At 37.5% G+C, this 20,328-nt stretch overlaps 1 protein-coding gene and 2 long non-coding RNA genes across 5 annotated transcripts in view; 1 reads left to right on the forward strand and 2 right to left on the reverse strand.

Moving 5' to 3' along the window:
* The window catches only part of LOC146473702 (uncharacterized), an 83,670-nt gene that overhangs the window by 2,449 nt on the left and 60,893 nt on the right, over nt 1-20,328 (reverse strand). Inside the window, exon 4 of one of the 2 annotated variants that reach the window (XR_014866288.1) lies at nt 9,644-9,703. The exons of the other annotated variant lie outside the window; for it this stretch is intronic. This is a non-coding gene — a long non-coding RNA (uncharacterized LOC146473702). The remainder of the gene's footprint in view (nt 1-9,643; nt 9,704-20,328) is intronic. 2 annotated transcript variants of the gene reach the window in all.
* On the reverse strand, nt 4,997-5,863 carry LOC146473703 (uncharacterized). Its single transcript, XR_014866255.1, has 3 exons — nt 5,845-5,863; nt 5,564-5,592; nt 4,997-5,459 (listed from the first exon to the last, which is right to left on the reverse strand). It is a non-coding gene; the product is annotated as an uncharacterized LOC146473703 (long non-coding RNA).
* On the forward strand, nt 12,183-16,894 carry LOC146473704 (uncharacterized). Of its 2 annotated transcripts, none has more exons than XM_085117584.1 (3): nt 12,183-12,451; nt 14,245-14,498; nt 15,879-16,894. In XM_085117584.1, the coding sequence occupies exons 2-3, from the start codon at nt 14,292-14,294 to the stop codon at nt 15,963-15,965; spliced, it is 294 nt and encodes a 97-aa protein (XP_084973710.1). In that variant the 5' UTR covers nt 12,183-12,451; nt 14,245-14,291; the 3' UTR covers nt 15,966-16,894. The 2 variants fall into 2 exon arrangements, with proteins under 2 accessions (XP_084973710.1, XP_084973711.1); XM_085117585.1 differs by having other exon boundaries at nt 12,185-12,416.

The raw sequence follows: 20,328 nt of genomic DNA on the forward strand, positions 1-20,328 counted from the left end.
TTATTTATAACATGTTCATAATAATTCTGTAATAAGAGCCGATTTATATTTATATTTTGAGGGCAACAGGTTCAGCTGTTTAGTGCATCTAGCACTGATACGTTCTACTTTATTTAAGTAGCCTTATGTGTAGCTGGTTCTCACTTTTAAAGACAACCATAAACACGTTTGGTTTTATCAATAGGGTTGATAAGGTAATTTCGCGTTTTGCTTCTGATTCGCTCTGACGAAGGGCTCAGCAATGCTCGAAAAGTCAATACTCGAATCTCTTTGCGTTGGCCAAATTACCTTATCGAATATATTGATAAAACAACATTAATTTCCACTCCCCACCAGCGCAGCACCACAATCTCTTTAGAAACTAACCCCCTTAATCATTAGCCGCAGGCACAATTAACCCCGCGGTTACGCAATCTCTGAAGCACGAGCACGTACAAAGCGACATACCAACACACGCTGTTGCTATTGTCAGTTCTTGTGTAACAATTGTGTTTATCCCACGCCAGTGGAACTTTGATATGAAATAAGCATAGGCACTACCGGAATAAATTACATAACTACTTGTATTAGGAAACGTAGTTGTTTGTGCTTGATAATAAGCATCTTTGTTGTGTTTTAGCCTGTGCTCATATGTTGTACCTAATTGCGCAACTGGGAACAAGGTGAAATTCAACTCAGGTATTTAGGTGACAATAAGTGAAGTGAAGTGAAGTGAAGTGAAGTGAAGTGAAGTGAAGTGAAGTGAAATAAAGTAAAGTAAAGTAAAGTAAAGTAAAGTAAACCTTTCGGAGCAAGCACGAGAAACAACAACAAACTCAGTCCACATATGATGCCGAGTCTGGGAATCGACCCGGGCCACAATGGTGGGAGGCGAGTGCTCTCACCATTGCACTATCCCTGCTCCCCCTAGAATAAGACCTGACCACCATCCAGCTGTTTCATATTAAACGCTCTCAGTCTTAAACAGAGAGGCGAGAGGTCATGGCTCTGGAACAGAAATAAATAGAATACGAATGCACCGATAGGTCATTAAAAGTGTTCATTGTTAGTAACTCCAGAACCGTTAACATTTTCAATGTTAAGTGCATAGCGAATATCTTTCGAAATACAATGTAAACAGGCCTAACTCTTATATGTAAGCAAAACTAATATATTTACGGTTGAACTCGAATTTGGCTGATGAAGATGTGTTTATTTATCACCAAAGTGGGAATATCAAGAAGTCAATCCGAAGATTGATAAATCGACTGTTCTGAATGTTCACGGCTAGCGATGAAAGCGGCCGAATTCTGCAGCACGGACGAGAACCGATCGAGCGCGGTCAAATCGTTTAAATTTTGTCGTAAATTGGGAGTCGTGCAAGGTTAACGCCTCCCTTCAGCCATCCGAAGTCAGTAGTTTTAGTTTATTTGTCGTTTATTTTTTTTGTCATTTTGCCAGTAACCGCAAAATTTTCTTCTGCTTACATAGCACGTCGAAAGATAGTCGCTATTCTCTTCTAAGGACGTGTTTTAAAAGACAATACATGACGGCCGGCGAGAAGTTCGCGAGGGAAAATTTGCTATGCTCGACTCAATCCCATAAAATCCTGCTTGTTTAACAAGAACAGGAATATAATCTATTACCATTCCATCTACATCGATTTGACCAAAAGTGTCCTTTTCAGTCCGATAGAAAAGACCAAAGCCATGAACAGCATAAAGACACGCAACAGGCTTCCCCGTCACAAAAACGCTGTGTGAAAATACCGTCGTCTTGCGTTTCAATTAGTTTGTACTGATTGAATTTGCGCTTTGGCTTACCCATCCTACGCTTGTAAATTAAGTAACGTATGCAAGGTTTGCTTTCTAGTTAATTACAGAAAAGTGATCAGTTTTTGACAGTAAAATGATTGAAATGTATTGGCGGTATGAGTACGACACCTCTTTTTCAACTAGCCAATATGAAGACGCTGAGGATTTATGCTCCTCTCTAGTTTAGTTCCCTTTATTAGAAAGCGCATGCTAACTAAACAAGCCAGCGCTTCAACTTGTCATTTTTTTTTCTACAGAGCTGTTTTAATCTTGATTACAATTATAATTTTTCAGACGATATTTACTCTTCTTCCTTTAAATTCACTGCAATTGCTTCAAATTTAAACAGTAAAATTAAGAAGAAAAATAGGAAGATTGGAATTATTCAAACTAAACTTCCAAACCCTTTTCTGTGCGTATAACTCAGGCAGTGGTATATCGAATACATAACACGACCACGAAGATCACATGTAATCTATTATCAGTCTGTGTTGGTGTGCTATAGGACTTATTTATAAAGGATTTTTTTTATCTTTTCACTGTGTGTGTGGAGCAAGACCAGATGATTAAGGTTTGGTTGATGTCCTCTTCGTTTATAAATATTGTGGGCGATCTTATTTAGGAAATCATTCCGAGTTTCTTGCAAAATGATAGACAGCTGATTGGCATGATATTATATTTTATTACGTTGGAAGCTCTTCATAGCTGTCGGAAACCCTTTATACTGTGTGTATTGTGTTCCTTCCTGTGTGCTTGTCAACGCTTTTCTTCCGTAGAATTTTCCTTTTCAAAGGAACAGTTTGCAATTTGTAGTTTGTCTGGTACAGTTTGACACACAGTCTTCGACTTCGTGGTCGTTTTTTCCAACACATGACATTTGCTTTTTTCGCTAATTCCCCTTTTCAAAGGAACAGTGTGCAATTGGTAGGTCGTCTGGTACAGTTTGACAGGCAGTCTTCGACTTCGTGGTCAGTTTTTGCAACATTTATAACATTTGCTTTCTTTGACTCTATGTTGACACTTACAGACTTACATGAAACTTTTTTTCCGTTCGGGGCAGCTCGTCCCTCTTCTCTTTTGACTAGTTTCTTCCTTTCTTTTTCGGTGTTCCGACAAGATCTGACCACTCGTTTAGATTTGGAGGGGGCGGTTTCCATTTGGAATACCGAATTGAAGAAGCAATCAAATACCCACGTTTTATTTGATCACGCCACGTGAGTAGCAGTCTGTTTTCTCATTCAATCTCTTCTGGCTTTCTTTTAATTTAAAACAAATCTTTAAACTTAATACAGGTTGTGACGCCTTTCTTTCTCGAAGGCGAGGAAACCTTTGGCGGAGTAAAGTTTGGTATGTGACTAAGAAACGCTAGACAATTTTTATCGTCTTTTGTATGACGTACTTACGGTACGGACTCTCTGCGTTCCCTCACGAAGTAGCTGTGCCCATGCCCACTGACACGCGATTCGGAGCAAAACTCATTCGAAATAATTGCTTTTTCGACGTTTTACTATGAACTGCCAAGAAGTGATAAAGTGAGGAGTTATTTTCGTTTGAATGACACGTCTAAAAAAGAAACGGAAACTATTTCCAGCTCAATATCCTACGAGAATATTCATAATAAAATTAATAATTTTGGACAGCGGGAAAGTCACAATAAGTGTTAGATATAAAACGACGATTTTTCAAGTTGATACGTATTCATTAGCGTTTATTAGTTATCTATATTCAAATTTGCATCTTTGCAACATTTGCACCAAAGAGGGCAAAAGTTTCTGTCGAAAAAAGTCTGTTAAATTGAACTGGATTTTCAGAAAGCCAATAATAGGTCGTTAATTCGGGAAATAGGGATCCTTCCCTATAAAATGTTCTGGGTTTTATAAATTCAGCTAGCTAAAAAACTTATAGATAAAACTGTGTCAGCGTACACAAATTTCTCTTTTAAACGCCAAAACCAACTTTCGTAAGTATTCTTGTTGGGTGCGACCGATTGTTTTTTGAAACCTCCATGTTTATATTTTCTCACAAAGATTAAGCATCGTGTTTTACAGCAAACGGCAAATTTCAACCTGCTCTTTGCAAGCTGTTCTGAAATACTCAATAATTTCTCGGAAGACGTCCTTAAAACTCATAACTGACGAACTCAAATGTAAGAGAGTTGTTGTAGAACCAGTGTGGTTTTCTGGAGATGCTCTCGATAATTTAAGCAGCTGTTTTCTATAACATAACCCTCTTGTCCCCATAAAAATGAAATAACACAGCTTTAAGGTTACCGTATACCTTTAGAGGTGTCTCAAGTCCAAGCGATGTGGCGCGTCCGGTTTAAACTGTAGATACCTAAATCCCATATAAAATTAAGGCTTATAGAACGGGCTATCAAACCATACCAATAATTTTGAAATAAAATGAATTGTCGAATTTTCACGACCTCTAAATGCGAGCGTCCGAATCAGCTTTTGAAAGCTACAAGTCAAAGCGAATTTTATTTTTCGCTAATTTAATTTGCTCCTCAGTTTCCTGACCCAAAGCGCTAAGAAATGTGTCTGCGTTTTGCCATATTCAATTGCAGTGAAAAGTTACAGAACATTTTCGAAATAGGATTAAAAAAATGTGGAGTGATAGTACAAAAATCGCTCTCGGAGAAAAAATATTTTGAAACAAAAAATTCGCAGACACCTTTTTGTTGTGTATATGTTTAACTACATGTAGCTACTGTCCAAATTTGAAGGCAAACGAACAAAATTCCCTTCGAGTTTCAGCTCTTTAAAGTGCCCCCTTCAAGTAAAAAAAATTGATTCAATAAAACAGCGCTAAAAATTCGACAATTCAATTTATTTCAAAATTCTTGGTATAGTTTAATAGCCAGTTCAATAAGCTTTAATTTGATCAGTATGGGAGTTTAGGTATCTACAGTTTAAACCGGACGTGCTACACCGCTTGAACGCGAGACACCTTTAAAGGTATACGGTAACCTTAAGTTTAAACAGATCGTGATAGTTGTGTAAGAAGGAAGAACGGTTCAAAAACTCAAAAATAGCACACCAACGTTGTTGGTGAAACAAAAAAATAAAAATAAAAATAAAACATCGTTCTCGGTTCTTGTCGAGAAAAGGCAAACGTGACGTGACGTGGCATGGCGTTGTTCGGCGTACGGTCAAAATGTTTTCAGGGGGTCTGAGACTCGTTGGTCACTGGTGCACAGAGACAGTAGGGACTTTAAGATACGGCGACTACGGACTACGGACTACGGTTGGACGCAAGGTTTTCTTGCTATGGAGGACTGGGCCGAATACACAACAGTGGTGCGAAAATACGAAGTTAAGATCGCAGACTACAGACACCGGACTACGAACAAAGCGCGAAGTAAACTCAAGAAAAAAACTCGCTTACTTTTTCATATTTTGCGTCCAGAATGTCTTTTGAAAAGGTTCGAGATGCCCTGGTTTACTCTTTAGTGGACGAAATAATCGACGAAGAAGAATTCGTACTTCTGTTTGATGCCTATAAGTCAGTAAATCTATCATATCCATACTGGGAGTACGATTGTTTTTATCTCGACTCCTTTGATTCAAGTGAATGTTTAACTGAGTTCAGAGTGAACAAGGAAGATCTTCCTCGTTTAGCCGAGATTCTTGGGGTTCCTCCACAGTTCAGGGTGCTCTGTAGACGCTGCAAGTCAAAATTTAATGCACACGTTAGACAGGTTAGATACTACTTCAATCATAATTTCCTTGCAAATACTTTGGTAAAAGATAAAAAGGCTGTGTACTTACATTTCCACTTGGGGAGAAGTCATTTTTGCCTACAAAATGCAAAGAGCGTGTTTCACTCGTAAGTTTTGTTTCTCATGTAAATAAAAGTAAACACAAATTGGCCCGTCAAAATCAGTAAACACGACTTAGCCGTAAATTTTTTCGCTTTTTGGAGTTCAAAAGCGCTTGAAATTGCTAAATATCTGCTTTTTGGTGTTCGTGATAGAAAGCATCAAGCCCTCAGACCATATTCTAACGAAACCTTTCTTTTCTTATACAATAATTTATAACTCTGTACTCACCTTGATCGCAGTACGTGAAACACACCGTCGCCAGCTTACGACGGTGAGAAGCGAGAGCACACTTGTCTCGTCCCAGTCCTAATTTTCGTCTCGTCCGTAGTCCGTAGTCCGTAGTCGCCGTATCTTAAAGTCCCTAGTGATGTCGGGACCACGAGGCTCCTATTCATGAGAAATAGCCACATTGCACTTTTCGTACAATTTACCCCCTGATTGTTCTTATATTTCAATAGGACATTTTCATGATAACGACATTTGACTACAACTACCAGAATTCATTTCGTTTTCTTTTTCAAATTTAAATTTTGTAATCCCAGTGGAAAGCAAAGAACAATAACTCTCATTAGCATGAAAAAAATAAAAAAATAAAAAAATAAGGATTCGTGCAGTTATAGTCAAATGGCGCCTTAGGCCCGGTTCATACGTCGAACTTTACATGAGCCCAACCTAATACCTATTAAGGTCGACCCAAATAATTAAGTTCGGCAGTTGATTCAGACGTCGAACCTAACTGAAGTCGAACTTAATTAAAGCTAAAGTGAGAAAGTAGATTTTCGTGGTCAGCGGCTGTTGTTTTTACTCAACAAGGTTCAAAATGGCGGGAAAGATGAATTCTGACATGGAAGAGCTTGTTTGATAAAATAATAAAGACAGGCCAAACACGGCTCCTACTGGTCGAGATAGGAAGAATATGACCTTAAAAGCTAATTTGCTCTTACGAGTACGTCTTTCAAAGATCTCCCTTTTCTGTACGAAAGTAAGGAAGGATCTTTGTAGATCTCCCTTAGCAGAGGCTGATTTTCTATCAAGTGTCATTTACCAGGAGCCATAATCAGGGATGGAGACCGTAACGAGATGCCAGTTTGACTTGTGGAATTGTCCCCATGTGTTGTACCAAAAAATCTTTTTTTTTAGAAAAAAAAAATGTGCCATACGCGCGTGTAAACCGCCAGGATCGCGCGTGGAAAAATTGAAATTTTTTTCTACCCGTTCAAAATGGCGTCCAAATTTTAAAATTCTGCCAGGGAATATCTCCTCAGTGCCCACATTTAAGGAATAAGACTCTCAGAAAGAAAAGGTAACAATTGAAAGAAGACGGGAAAAGTTGGAATAAGCGGCCTATTGATCACATGACTCTCACAGTAAAATCAAAAAGGCGCCAAAACGGTGGTGCTACTGTTGAATAAATGAAAAAAGCTTACACTCTATGGACATGTACTCAGACAGGTAAGGACTTTTTTATCTTAAGTGAATTTTTTCTCAGGTGCTTTCCGTGTCACATATAAGGTAGTAGCCCCACGCAAATTTGAGTGTATTCACGCGGGTTTATGACGTGAGGGGGGGGGGGGGGGGTGGCATTTTTTTCTAAAAATAGATTTTTTTTGGTACAACGCGTGGGGACGAGTGGACCCCACGCTTACTGTCTCCATCCCTGATTATGGCTCCTGTATTTACTCATCTGAATTGTTTATTTGTTTTAGGTTAGGCACAGAAAGGCGATATTCCTTAACAAACCTCAAAATGTTTTGGCGGGTTTTTAGTTTGTTTTGTAGTGCCGACATTCTTTCGCGGAGGTTGACTTTTGAAAGAGTTTTATTTATAAGGTCATCGAGGTAACCTCTGTTGCGTAATCTCTGTTTGAATAGAGTAATATTTTCTTCAAATGTTGTTTTTGAAGATTTTGTTCTGAGAAGTCTTGACGCTTCGCCTTTGATATAGCCTGTATTGGAAAGTTTCTCTTGGTTTGAAGTGCGTGTGCACTTCAAGAAGAGATTATTTTTTTTTAGTCTTTCGCATCTCAGACAGTTGTTTCGAAACAAGAAGAACAAGCACATTCCTCTTTTCCCGCCATCTTGTTGAGAATGAAGTCCTTTGCACATGCCAAGTCGATGGAACGCGCAGACCTCTGGGATAGATATAATTTATATAATTTATACGTAACGTATGCATTTGGTTCGGCACATGAAAAGTTCGACGTCTGAATCGAAGTCGAACTTTTGCCGTTCTATTCGACTGGCGCAGTCGAATAGAACGGCGGGTCGACCCAAATACAAATCTGTCGATCCTAACTGATTCATACGTCGATCTTTACATGCGCCGAACCAAATGATTAGGTTCGGCTCATGTAAAGTTCGACGTATGAACCGGGCCTTAATGAAAATGTCCTATGAACCTGTCGAAATAGCTGTTCTCCTGAGTTCCCGCTGTTGTAAGCATGGGGTTGATAAGCGGCCTGTACGACTCTCATGCACGAGTTTCAGCCATTTTTCTGTAAAATCTCCTAATGTTAAACTGTCACGTATTTAAGACCCATTTAAATTTTCAGGCTCGACGATTATAGATCATAGAAAACTGCCGTCGATTTGATAAATATACAAATCCCTTTTATTAATATAACGTGATCATATTCCGAATTCAGCATCTATATGTAGTGCAATAAAGCTTACTAGTATGCGTTCACTTGCTGTCAACTCAGCAATGCTTTTAAATTATGACTCCAATTCTCTGTGGTCAGTGATGTTATTTTCTTTGTCAATATTGTCTTGTCGTAGTAGAGGTTTTCGGCCTTGTCAAAAGTCTATCTGAGATTTATTTTTTGAGTTTTTTGAGGCCCCACCATGGTTTTGGTTCTTCAAGAATAGATCACTTTGCACTCTTGCATCCCAGGCCTACTTTTGGCTCCATCCCACCCCTCCGCCTTTTAACATCTAAGTTTGATGAAAATAAAATTCCGGCCAATTAGTTTGTACTAAGAATTCTCCCTGAACTGAATCACTCACACATTGGAAAAGACAAGGTAAATACCTTGCTTAGACTTGCCGATTAAAAATTTTGGCCTAGACATGTGTTTACCTTTATTCAGTTTACTTTTTGTTGTGACAAAATCGACTAAAATGTTCGAAATTTTGGTTTTGGAAAACAACCAAACGTGATCAACCATCTAATGGAACACCTGTCAGCTTTGCTTAATCGCAAAATGAAATTTGTTATAAGGTAATATGTAATATGGAGCCCAAGTGTCGTTTTGCCCTTTTTGGTAATTAAATTGTAATCACTTGCAAGAGCAGATCTGTGAATTTTGTCTTTTTATTTAAGAAATGCAACCTCTTAAAAAGATAGAAAACGAATCGACTCTCAAACCTAGTGACTCTAGCGGATAGGCCAAATCGGAATGTCACTTGAAACCACAAAGACATTCGATAACGGCTGTAACTTGCTTGTACTCGTAGCAGCAGCACGCAGGACTCTCGGGTTCGGCTGAAAGAATCATAGCGGAGCAATAAACAATCAACAGCCACAATGGACCGGTAGCCCTGACAAAAATAGAGCTACGTGATGTACAGGTCCAACAAAATTTGAGCTTCTGAAGAGCTCCTTAACATCTGATGTGTAGTGGCGTTTCTATGGGGATTGCTGCATTTTCATTTTTTTGATCGCGCAAACCCTAGGCCGCGTTCGCTGCTCTCCCCTCCCTCTGAACAACACATCTTCCAATTTTTCGCTCTCGTCCCAACTTTCGTCGATGCTTAGCTTAGAAGGCAAAGTAGAAGATCCCTTATGGATGACCCATAGCAAGACAAACACTGTAATCCTAACCCTCTTTCGCATGGTATAGATAAACTGTAATTTAATCACTGGGCGAACCGCAAAATAAATTTTCCTTCACCATCTGGAATGAACCAATCAAATGGTGCGTATGGGCATCACTTTTCTCGAGAACGAAGATGTAGTGTTACTGGTTTTGTCAGGCGGTTTGGACGGTAGATTTCTACACTCAAAAACAAAAAATAAGTCTGCTCACCCGTTTGATGACTGGCGACCCATTTGTAGTAAATTAAATACTGTAGACATACAGAATTACCTGAAAATAAATATATAAGGAAAGGATTTGTGTATCAGACTTAATCTCCACAAAGGAAACGCCTGTTCAGAAGCACTTGGATATAAAGATAAAATATGACGTAAAAGAACAATAAAAAATGTTTTGCGGTGCAATTCTTAATGTGATCAGTCATAAATTTTTGAACATTATTACGCTAATAGACACAGTGCCGACTGGGCTTGTTGAAAAAGGAATTGCATCAAGAATAGACAAAATATGGAATTGAGCATGACGTTAACGTAATCATGATAACCGTAGTAGAGTATTCTGTATCTTCTTTCGTTGTTTTATCTGTTAAATTTGCATGGCGAAGTGTTTGGGGATATTTTGATGTATTTTGCTCAGCCGCCACAGCTTGACCTCAACTGAGGGTACTGAAGGGATAAAATGTGGGACTGGGACTTTTCAAGTTTTTACTGGGAAAATGGGATTTGATGCACTTTATTAATTTGTCACTGGAATGGGATCTGGGGCAAAACAAGTTCCGGGCTGCTTTAAAAATGTTCGCGCGACATTCAATTTTTTGGGTTATTGCGCCGGAGTGAAACAAATGTTTTAAAACTTTTTTTTCCGATTTTCGGGAAAAAAATATACTTTTGTCTCTGAAGTTGTTACACTGGAGTGAAATTCTATAGATCGAGCGAAAAGTACAGGGAAAATAATCAGGTCACGTCCACAAGAGTTTTGAAAGCGGCTGCTGGTAGTCAACCCATATGGGTATTGTTTAAAATGTTCGGACCGCTTTTTAAGACCAAGGGTTTCTAAAAAATATTTTGATACCAAGGTAAATAAATATATACTTGAGAAAAATATGCCATGAACTTTGGCCATTTGGTGCAAACATGTTTGACGAGTGTGGCGTGCCCTATATTTGGTCTACTGAATCTATGTATTGTCTTTTTAGGTAAAAGCGATTCCTGATGCCGGATAGAATGAAGGAAATCGAAATGGCGGTAACGACAGATACCGATTGCGAGGATTACTACCCTAAATAAAGAGTGATTGCGTCTGAAAAAAAAGGGGTAAGAACAGCTTGTAAATTCGGGAAATAACATCCCATTTCCTACTTTAAGCTAAACTATCCGAACAATACAAACTGAATTAGCCCACAGAAATATGACTTTAAAACACAAGAGACAATATTTTAAGTATTTTGCTTAACTGTTCTTGTTAGGTGCCGCTGATTGTTAGAGCAACAATGATGGTATGGGGGGGGGGGGGGGGGGCAGGGTTGCTACAGTGGTGAAGGGGTTCACACCAAAAAGTGGGTATATCTTATGGATATATTTTTGACAAATAGCTACGTAATTGAGCCTCATCCATCCATCCGTAAATTGGCGAATTCTGCTTCCGGTGTAATGCTAGTCGAAAATCGTGTGATCTGGTCAAAATTCTGGTCCCGGTTGTTCAAAGAACGGATAACGCTATCCAGTAGATAAATCGTACTTTTATCTTAGCCGTCATACAAAAATTTTGTATTTCTGACGTTTTTCCTGTATTTACTCAAATTCTACTCGGGAATGCAATATTCTGTCAGATGATGCTCACTGCGGTAGGTAGTGAAATATGTTTAAAATTCTTATGACAGAATTTGTTGACCATTGTGTTGGCCCTTGAAGGTGTAATTATTGAGTGCACATCTTTTTTACCGTGGAAGCTGGGAAAGTGCTTTTGTGTATAACCACGACTATTTTCTGATTTAAGACGTTTCTTTGGGCGCTTTCTATTTGTCAGACTGGCCGGTCAGACCGGTCAGTCTGTAAATCGAATGTGTCATGATGTCATAATTACTCCGAAAATGGTACGCGCTATTTTGAAGAAATTCGAAGGACTAAAATAAGACTTATCCATCAAATTATTAAATCCCGTTTACGAACTGACCAGTCCGGGAAGCCAGTTCTGACAAATGGGAAGCGCCTTTAGATAGTGAAGTAAGTAACGGGTATTTTTATCGAACAGCCACTGACCTACGTCAGTCTTTGATCTTTATATATATTTATTAACGGTATCAGTTTCATTGGTTCCTTGCAAGAAAAATATTCGACCGCAGTGCTTGGAATGCAAATAACTCTGAGGATGTGGCCACCCTCCTGTTTCTGTCTAGCGAATAGCATATTGATATATTTTGCTAATAATCATTATTAAAATAACTGAAGATTGCAAATGGTAAACAGGAAATTTCAAGTTTGATCTGTTTTCTGCAGTAATGTTAAGACCTTTAATGATGATTGGCAAATGCGCCGGAATTATGTCTTCATATGCTCAAGAATGCAAGATGCTCCCACAAATAATAATCTGAATCGAATAGAAATTTAATAACCATAAAAGATTTTATCAATAGAACGGATTTAAATTTGACGACAACGTACCATTCAGAGTTTGATATTTGATTTAAAAAGCCAGCTATTTAGTCTATCAGAAGGTGAATTTCCTTAAATTGAACCTGCATTGGATAAATATTATGATAGTTAAACAATTTTGAATGAATTTTAACCAAGGTGTTCACCAATCTTGCATCATTCTCGCCACCGCTCTTTTGCGGGGGTTTGTGAGCGTTATCTACGCAGCCGGTTTTTGACAAGATACCGGCTAAAACGCAGCGGAACTTTATAAATTAGTTTTCTGGCTGTCAGTTCGGTGCGAGGGACAAGCAATCTCTACAACGAAGGCAGTGATTTCCCTCGCTAGCTGGGTAAGCGAAACATACCTTTCTATATATTTTCTTTGGTTAGTCTGCGGCAATTCATTTACCAGCACGTTTATATGGCAAATTAACGATGACTTGTAAGGCGGCAAAGATCGCTCGAGCAAGGGGAAAAATTGTATTTTTCGTTCAATCTTCTCTGAAATCTGTTAAAACTTGAAAGTATTGAAAATGTGTCATTTTGGCCTTTAATTTTTCTCTTATGACCCTTCCTGTTTTGCAACTTTTAATACTGGATTACCTTTGCAAGGTATACAAAACAAATTTATTACGAATCACTCGCACATTCGTCTATCCCATAAAAGTCGGTCTTTTGACGATGTCAAACAATATTAGAAATTAATAATATATCATATTTGCTATATAACTGGCAGTGCACTGTTTGGTATAGTTCCATACGATTTTCTGATAACCCATTTGAATACTTTGTCATCAGTTTGCAGAATTTTAGCCTAAGACTTCTTTAAAGTCAGATTTGGTAATTGGTAAACAGAGTATTGGGCGATTTTTGCTTCGGCAAAGGCCGGGAAACTAAAATTTCGTCCTATTTTTTTTCTAAATTAACTAAGACGTTTAAATTGAGACTTTTTGGACATCATAAACCCACTTCGTTAATATTGAATAATTGCTGAAAGTCTATTAGTAGAAAAGCCTCGCATTACGGATCAAATACAATCTTGATGGAATTATAAATTGAATGGACTGTTCACATAGCTGATAGAACGACAAAAAAAGGCACGTTCCTTGGCCTAATTCCATTATCTTGTAACATTCCAGCAGTAAAAAACCGAGAGGTAGTTAAAAGAAAAACTGAGGCAATTTTAATAAGACGTCAAATCCATGGCAGTTATGTCTAACGTGAAGAGATTGATTTGGAACTGATAACCGTTAAAAAAAAAAAAAACTGCATGATACAATGCAGGGAACCATTACGAAATACTGTTGTTCTAGTGAATCAATTCCTGATGGAGGAAAGATAACACGGACCGCAATATACGGGGGTGGAGTAGGTGAGAGAGACTTGATTAATTTGCATCACTCGACTGTCCTGACAATATAATATCTAATTCTAAGCACTTTATGGAAAAAAAAAATATATAAGAATTTAAACGACCCAACGTTCCCTGGGAGCACTGATAGAGGAGAAGAGTCCATTGGGCGCATTTATGATCGAGAGACCAGTCTATGTATTGCCGTTTTATCATTCTGAGAGCTTCTTTATACAGACTACCAAGTAAAAATTACAACAGAGCAATCGCAACGGGGTGTCACATGCTTGAGATCTCCAGTAAAATTTGCAAGACCTTAAACAGTGCTTCTGAACGTACGTCAAAAACTTTTGCTCATTTTAAGTCGTTCTCTAGAAACCACACTAAAGCAAAACATAAACAAGCAAATCAAACGACCAAACAAAAAACAAACAAAATACATAACTCACGGTCCAAAAGGGAAAAGGGGGTACTCGGAGCCTTGGACCGCGGAATATATACTGTGGAGCCTGGAACTCCAAGTCTTTTTAGTTTTGGAGCCTGGAAAAAAATGCTCCTTGTGGCTCTGAATGGAGTCTTGGAATAAAGCCGTGGATCACTAAAGCCTCAATTTGTCTGTGTTGGAGCCCTAAAGCTCCAAGCCCCCCTTAGGCCCTGTTATCGTTTCATTTCGTTGTGTTCAGCAATCTTTACATATTATTTGTGTGGTAACGAAAATAAACTTGACCTAACTTAACTAGAAAAGTGTGACTTCATTGGCCAAAAAATTATTCCAGCCCATATCTTGGCTTTCAAAAACAATAACTACGTTATTTATATATTTACAGCACCATCTTCCTTCACGAGTGAAACGCTTAACAAGAACTTCAGCGAGATGAAATCGTCACTACTATTTCTTGCAGCGCTAGGTGTATTTATTTTGTTACATACGTTACACCAAGGCCAAGCGTCAGAGCTGTCGGAACTGCTGGAAAAAGAAATCGCCGAAGTGAAAGATGAGATTGACAAGCGAAGCGGAAAGCGTCCTCCCTGTGGCTTCACGTGGAGGTGTAGGAGAAGGCGCCGAGGATCGGGGAAAAGGGTGAGAATATTTAAAGGGAACCTCCAATCTTACATAGACTGGCTTAAATTGTTGAAAATAGCGTCTAAATTTCAAAGCTTAGTTTAAAAATCAGTGAGAACACTTTAGTGTGCGAAAAAAAAAATGATATCATTTTCGCCCATTTTCGGGTTTAACCACTATTTTGATTTTATGACGTCATTCCCCTGCTGCAATTGTCAGGAAGCAGCAATTCTTTTGTGTAGAATAATTGTGCACCCGTACGACTTCATGGGTTTAAGATGGTGGTGCAAAGAAAATGTAAATCGCGCCTCATAACGCGCGGATACCCCCACAAGATGATACAGACAACGCTATCAGAAGTCAACTTCGCCGAAAGACAGTCGGCTCTACAACAAAAGAAAAAAAAAAAACTCGTAAAAAAATCTTGCCTTTTGTTACAACGTACCACCCACCGGTGCGTAACCTTAAAAATATATTGATGCAAAACTGGAAGTTCATACAAAATCACCCTTTGCTGAAAAAGCATAACGAAAATCCAATTTTTATAGAACACTAATATACTACCTCCACTTTTCAACGAGGCTTTGAAACTTTGATACAATTTCCAACAATTCAACGTCAAATATTTGTTGGAGGAGGGGAGGTTCTCTTTAATGCTATTAACAAAAAAAAAAATGCTAAAGGAACAATGAAACGTTCACCTTTTCTATTTTATTTGCCGAGCTCAAAATTTTCCATCCCTTTTTTTTACCACGTGCACGCGGTACTTTTCGAATGTTTTGAATGGATTAAAAGTTATTTGTAGAATATAATTGTCTTGTTCCTCAAATCTCAATTCTTGGCCTCTTGTTATTTTCTTCCAAACCAGGGGACCTGACTTCATTTGCTGATGATACTAATCTAATTATTTCCCATAAAAAAGTCATTTAAGGTATACTGCTTAACTAAAATCTGTCCTGGAAGCCTCATATTTTTCAAGTGGCCAGCAAAATCTCAAAGTCAGTGGGAATCATTAACAGATCGAGCTTTTCCTTTTGATATCCTGTTATCAAATCTTTAAGACGACATTAACAATTTAACACCCTATCGAGCCAGGAAATTTATAGAATGATTTATAATAATCCATATATTTTTGAATAATGAATTAATTAATTTATTTATAATTACCTTACAGTACAGTTATTACACTACTAATTATACTACAGTATAGTTACCACCATTGAATCAAATAATTACAATACAGTACAATTTTAAAGTAAAAAAAAAAAATAGTATACTTTAAAAGTTACAAGAAAAAAACGAAAACACGAGAAAGAGGCGAAAAAGGGGGGAAAAAGGGCGAAAAAAATTACATGGCTTAGGAAGGCATAACTAAGAGTGTCTGTATTTTTTTAACAGAATGGAATATCCCATCACGCTGCATCATTTTTCGGAGATGATGACTTCGACGACGAGTTGGATAAGGATAAAATTTACGAGAAATGAGAAAGAGTCTAAATTAGATGAGGATTTTGGATTTTCGGTTTTACATTCTTCATAATTAAAAAAGAAATAAAAGAAATCAATAAAGCATCAACATTCATTAAAAATTCAATTTTCCCTCATAGACATTTAATTTTCCGATAAAGATAGACATGAAAAAAGAAGAACGTTTATTTTCTGTCTGAGTATAAACAAATCCCTTCGTTAACTAAGATATCTGATTTTGGGATAATTATTGTGCAACGAATACCCCTTAATTTTATCGTTGGATCGTATATAATTTTTCGGTTAAGATCGTTATTTTTTCTTCGCTGTTGCAATTTCTCCGTTTCTATAGGTTCCAAAGTCTGGCCTTAGTGAGCGGCCTCCCTTGTATAAAACATAGGTGTCCGGTGCGAACGAAATCCTGGATGTTACGATTCGTGAGATAGTAGCGCAAAAATCATGCGAGGTAGCCTACTCACAGGCAACAAAGTCCTTCCCAGTTTAGTCCGAAGAAACAACAGCTTTTTAATGCGGCGCTTGTGCGTTTTAAACATTCCAAAACTGGCGGCATTGTTGCCACTAGTAAATTTGACTTAGTCGAGAGAAAAAGAAAAACGATAGATGTATTTCATGTCTATTTGATCTGAAAAGTGATCATTTAAAAAATCTAATAATAATAATAATAATAATAATAATAATAATAATAATAATAATAATAATAACAATAAAACGCTCGATCATGAGATCTTGTGTGATTTTTAGCATAATTGTTTTCCATTTTAGTTAGAGATTTTAATAGAAATACGTAAATGGGTGGTCAACTCAGTTAATTGGCTCACTTGGCTTTCAGAAGACTTCGCCAATAGGATTATAAAACGTGCAGAAATCATTATTGACTGTAAGTGCTCAAATGTTAACAATAAAATCCAGTTAAATCACGTTAAAAAGTTGAACTTCAACATACGGAAAACTCTAAGCTTTTTTTAACACGTAATGCGAAATTCTGAGGCAATTAACGCCTTCCATCCGAAGAGATATTCAAACGAAATGATCCGTTGCGCCCCTTTGTTAAAACTCATTCAGTACTTTTACCGAGTAAATTTAATTTAAAACCTTATGGCCGCGGCGCCTTTTCCATTACGGTACCTTATCTTGGAAAAAGCTTACCAGAAGACACTAAGAACGCTGGATCTCTTGACATTTTTAGCGCAAATTGAAGACTTAAGTTTTAAACTGCATTTTGTACATAGATTATTTCTTACATTCCTAAACTTTTAATTAGGCGGTGCAATTAATTTTTTTTGTAAATAGCGCTTTTGGGTCGTTGAGAAAAAGCGCGCTATACAAATTGGTAATTATCATGATTATTTGTCCAGCATTATAGCTGATTGTCAGTAATAAGTAGACAGCACGGCTATTAGCAATAAAGGGTGTCAATTGGCTCTAAGAACAACAGGTGAGTGAAAAACAAGTACTTAATCCTCAAACAAAACTTGAGATTTCTCCCACAGGTTGTTTGAAAGCCTCTTTTTGGACTGCTCTTACTACTCTATTGTACTGCAAGGACCTGTTAAACATGCAGGCAGAATCGCGCTGTTGTATTGTACTGTCGCATAACACGAACTTAATTGCTACTTTTATTAATAACGATTCGCTGCTGGAGCAATTTCTTTCGCCATTACCTAAGCTCCATGTTATATTGCCAAATGCTACCGAATGTGCAGTCAAATTGATAAACTAGGTTCGCCGGAACAAAACAGAACAATTTCCATAGTTTGCAAACGAAACACAGAATTATCAAGGTTTAAATTAGATTACAGTTCAAGTTTCCATTTTTTTAGCCGTTACTTTGTCTATTTTCAGTTTAGTGTGTCTGTTTTAGATCAAATACGGCCATACGTAGGAAAATAAATAAAAAAATAACCACAAGAGCAACAAGGGGTTTTAAGTAACGAAAGGCCCTCCTTGTATGCTCGCAATCACTATGTTTGTTATTGTACTTTTGGCGCAGCACTTCAAGGTGAAGTGCGAAAGAGAGGAAGCAGGTACCCAGAGCTGGGTTGCATTAAGCCGATTTGGACTGTACATGGTTATGAAGGCTTGCCATCTTCAACCTTTGATAACAATGGTACTGCAAATTATGTTGAACGGTCGTGACCTGGTAAAATCAATGCTCCCACTAGAGTTCGGTATCTTAACAGGAATGTTTCTATTAGTCAGTTGCTCCAACACATTCTAATAGCCATTGTGATTTGTGCACGGTCAAGGCCAAATATGCTGACAAAAACATATCACAAAAACGCCTGCGCCTAGGTTCATAGCCATTGCCTTTTATTTACTATGGTATGTATGACTTTTCGCCTTATGCGAGTTGTACTGGGTGAAAAAAAAAAAACCCTTAACAAGCACTCGTTCTCCAATGTTTGTGAGTATCTACAATTGACGCAGGTATTTAAGACAAGTAAACAGATGTCACGATTATCTAACCTGTTGTGCACGACATGTGTAACCAAGTTGAAGGTCAAGGTGTGTTTTTATCAAATCGCATGCAACAAAGTTCCATGATCTAAATCGGCCCTTACACCTTCATCTCATCCATTTAAAAAAATTTTGACGTTTTGTTCTTCGTCCTTCCGGGTCATGGACTCAAACTTTAGATTACGCAATGTGGCCCTGTTTAGTTCATGGATAAAATCATAACCGTAGTCATTTAAATAAAATGCGTTCCGAGCAGTACAGTTCAACACAATTTTAGAAAATGGAATTCCAATTTGGACGTTTATTTAATAGCAAAAAGAACTTTATACACTGAACAAGTGATGTCTGATGATTCGTGGCAACACGACGAAAGTGACTGACATAAACGAATTAAATCGCTTGTTTTCTGTTGGTTATTTCTCATTTTCCAATTAATCAGATCGCAGCAGGATTCCTTAGTTAAGGATCCGTTCAATTTAATTTTTCCCTTTGTCGCAACAAGTACCCGTTCCTGTCAAAGGGGATGAGAGTATACAATGTATTTAGTTGATGACGGACTTGCTCCGAAAACTTGCAATTAAAAGTCGTGAAAGAAAACTTGCGGAAAGGAAACGAAAACTACAGACGAAATCTGTGCCGGGATTCTATTCGTGTAGAATTTTTGTTTCATTTGCATTTTACGTAGTTTAAGTCGGCAAAATCCGTAAAGATATCACGCCAACTATAAAATGAAATAACTTGTATAAAAATCAGTTGAATAATAATGATGATGATGATGATGATGATCAAATAAGCTTAATTTAGTTGAGTTAAGGCAAACGGGTTTTAAACGAGTCAATAGATTTTGCAGAAACCTTTTCTATAGAGATATTGTTCCATTCACAAGTTGTTCTTAATTTTTGGTCTCTAAGTGACCGTGGCACATTTGTATATTTCGTAAGCCTTGATCCTCTTCTGATATTCACTGAATGTTCGTTGTGTTATATTGGCTATAATAGCTTTATAAAGTTAACAAAAGAGGTTACATAAAATCATATCTTTTTGAAGGGAACAATGCGCGAATGTTAACCTTCTGATGCGACCACAACCATTGTTACTCCAGAACTGTCAACACTTTCTCTTTTGTTTTCACATGCAACCACTTAAAATACTTAAACCACTTAATAAACCCTTTGGTGATGAAACTCAGCCACATTGAATATGGACCAAAGTGCTTGTAAAAATACCGAATTGCGATATGATGTCCAATGATTTGCGTAAAATTTAAAATCTGAAAAAGGGACGATTGAAGGGGAGAGAGGGAAAGAAAGAAGGGAACCGTTGCAACAGTTTTGTCTGAGCGTGTCGAATCTGAAGAATGTATTTGGAATAGAAAGTATGCAATTGGTTTAAATTTTTCCATGAATTAATCAAAGACATCCTGTCAAAGTCCACGGGATACGTTTACAGAGACATGAATGCAAAGGTTAAAACGTGGTTACGGAGGAAGCTAGGCGTGTGCGGGAGACCGAGTCAAAGTTAACCCTACTTAATTATTCATAATTTCAAAATCAGTCTTTCCTCTGGATTCATTTCTTTGATGCACTCACTGTGAATTGAAATGTGTTTTCTTTAACAATAATTTTAGCCATAGTAATCGTTTTTAAATGTTAAACAGAGTCAGAAATATATGGCTTCGAAAGATAGAAGGAATCTAGATAGCGCCATGATATTTCAAAGAATATTTACGCTTTTAGTGAAACATGTTATTAGAGATTTTTAGAGAGGCCTTTCAAAAATATTTTTAATTAGGGGCCTCAACAATTTAAGTAAAACTATTAACGAAAGCAGGTTTTCCACAATACCTTTTTCAATTGCTTGCTTATATAGTAAGGACCTTTTGTAATTTTTTAAGCGATGTTTT

This window comes from Pavona decussata, unplaced genomic scaffold, assembly GCF_977016875.1.
Source record: "Pavona decussata unplaced genomic scaffold, jaPavDecu1.1 SCAFFOLD_92, whole genome shotgun sequence".
NCBI classification, from domain to species: domain Eukaryota; kingdom Metazoa; phylum Cnidaria; class Anthozoa; order Scleractinia; family Agariciidae; genus Pavona; species Pavona decussata.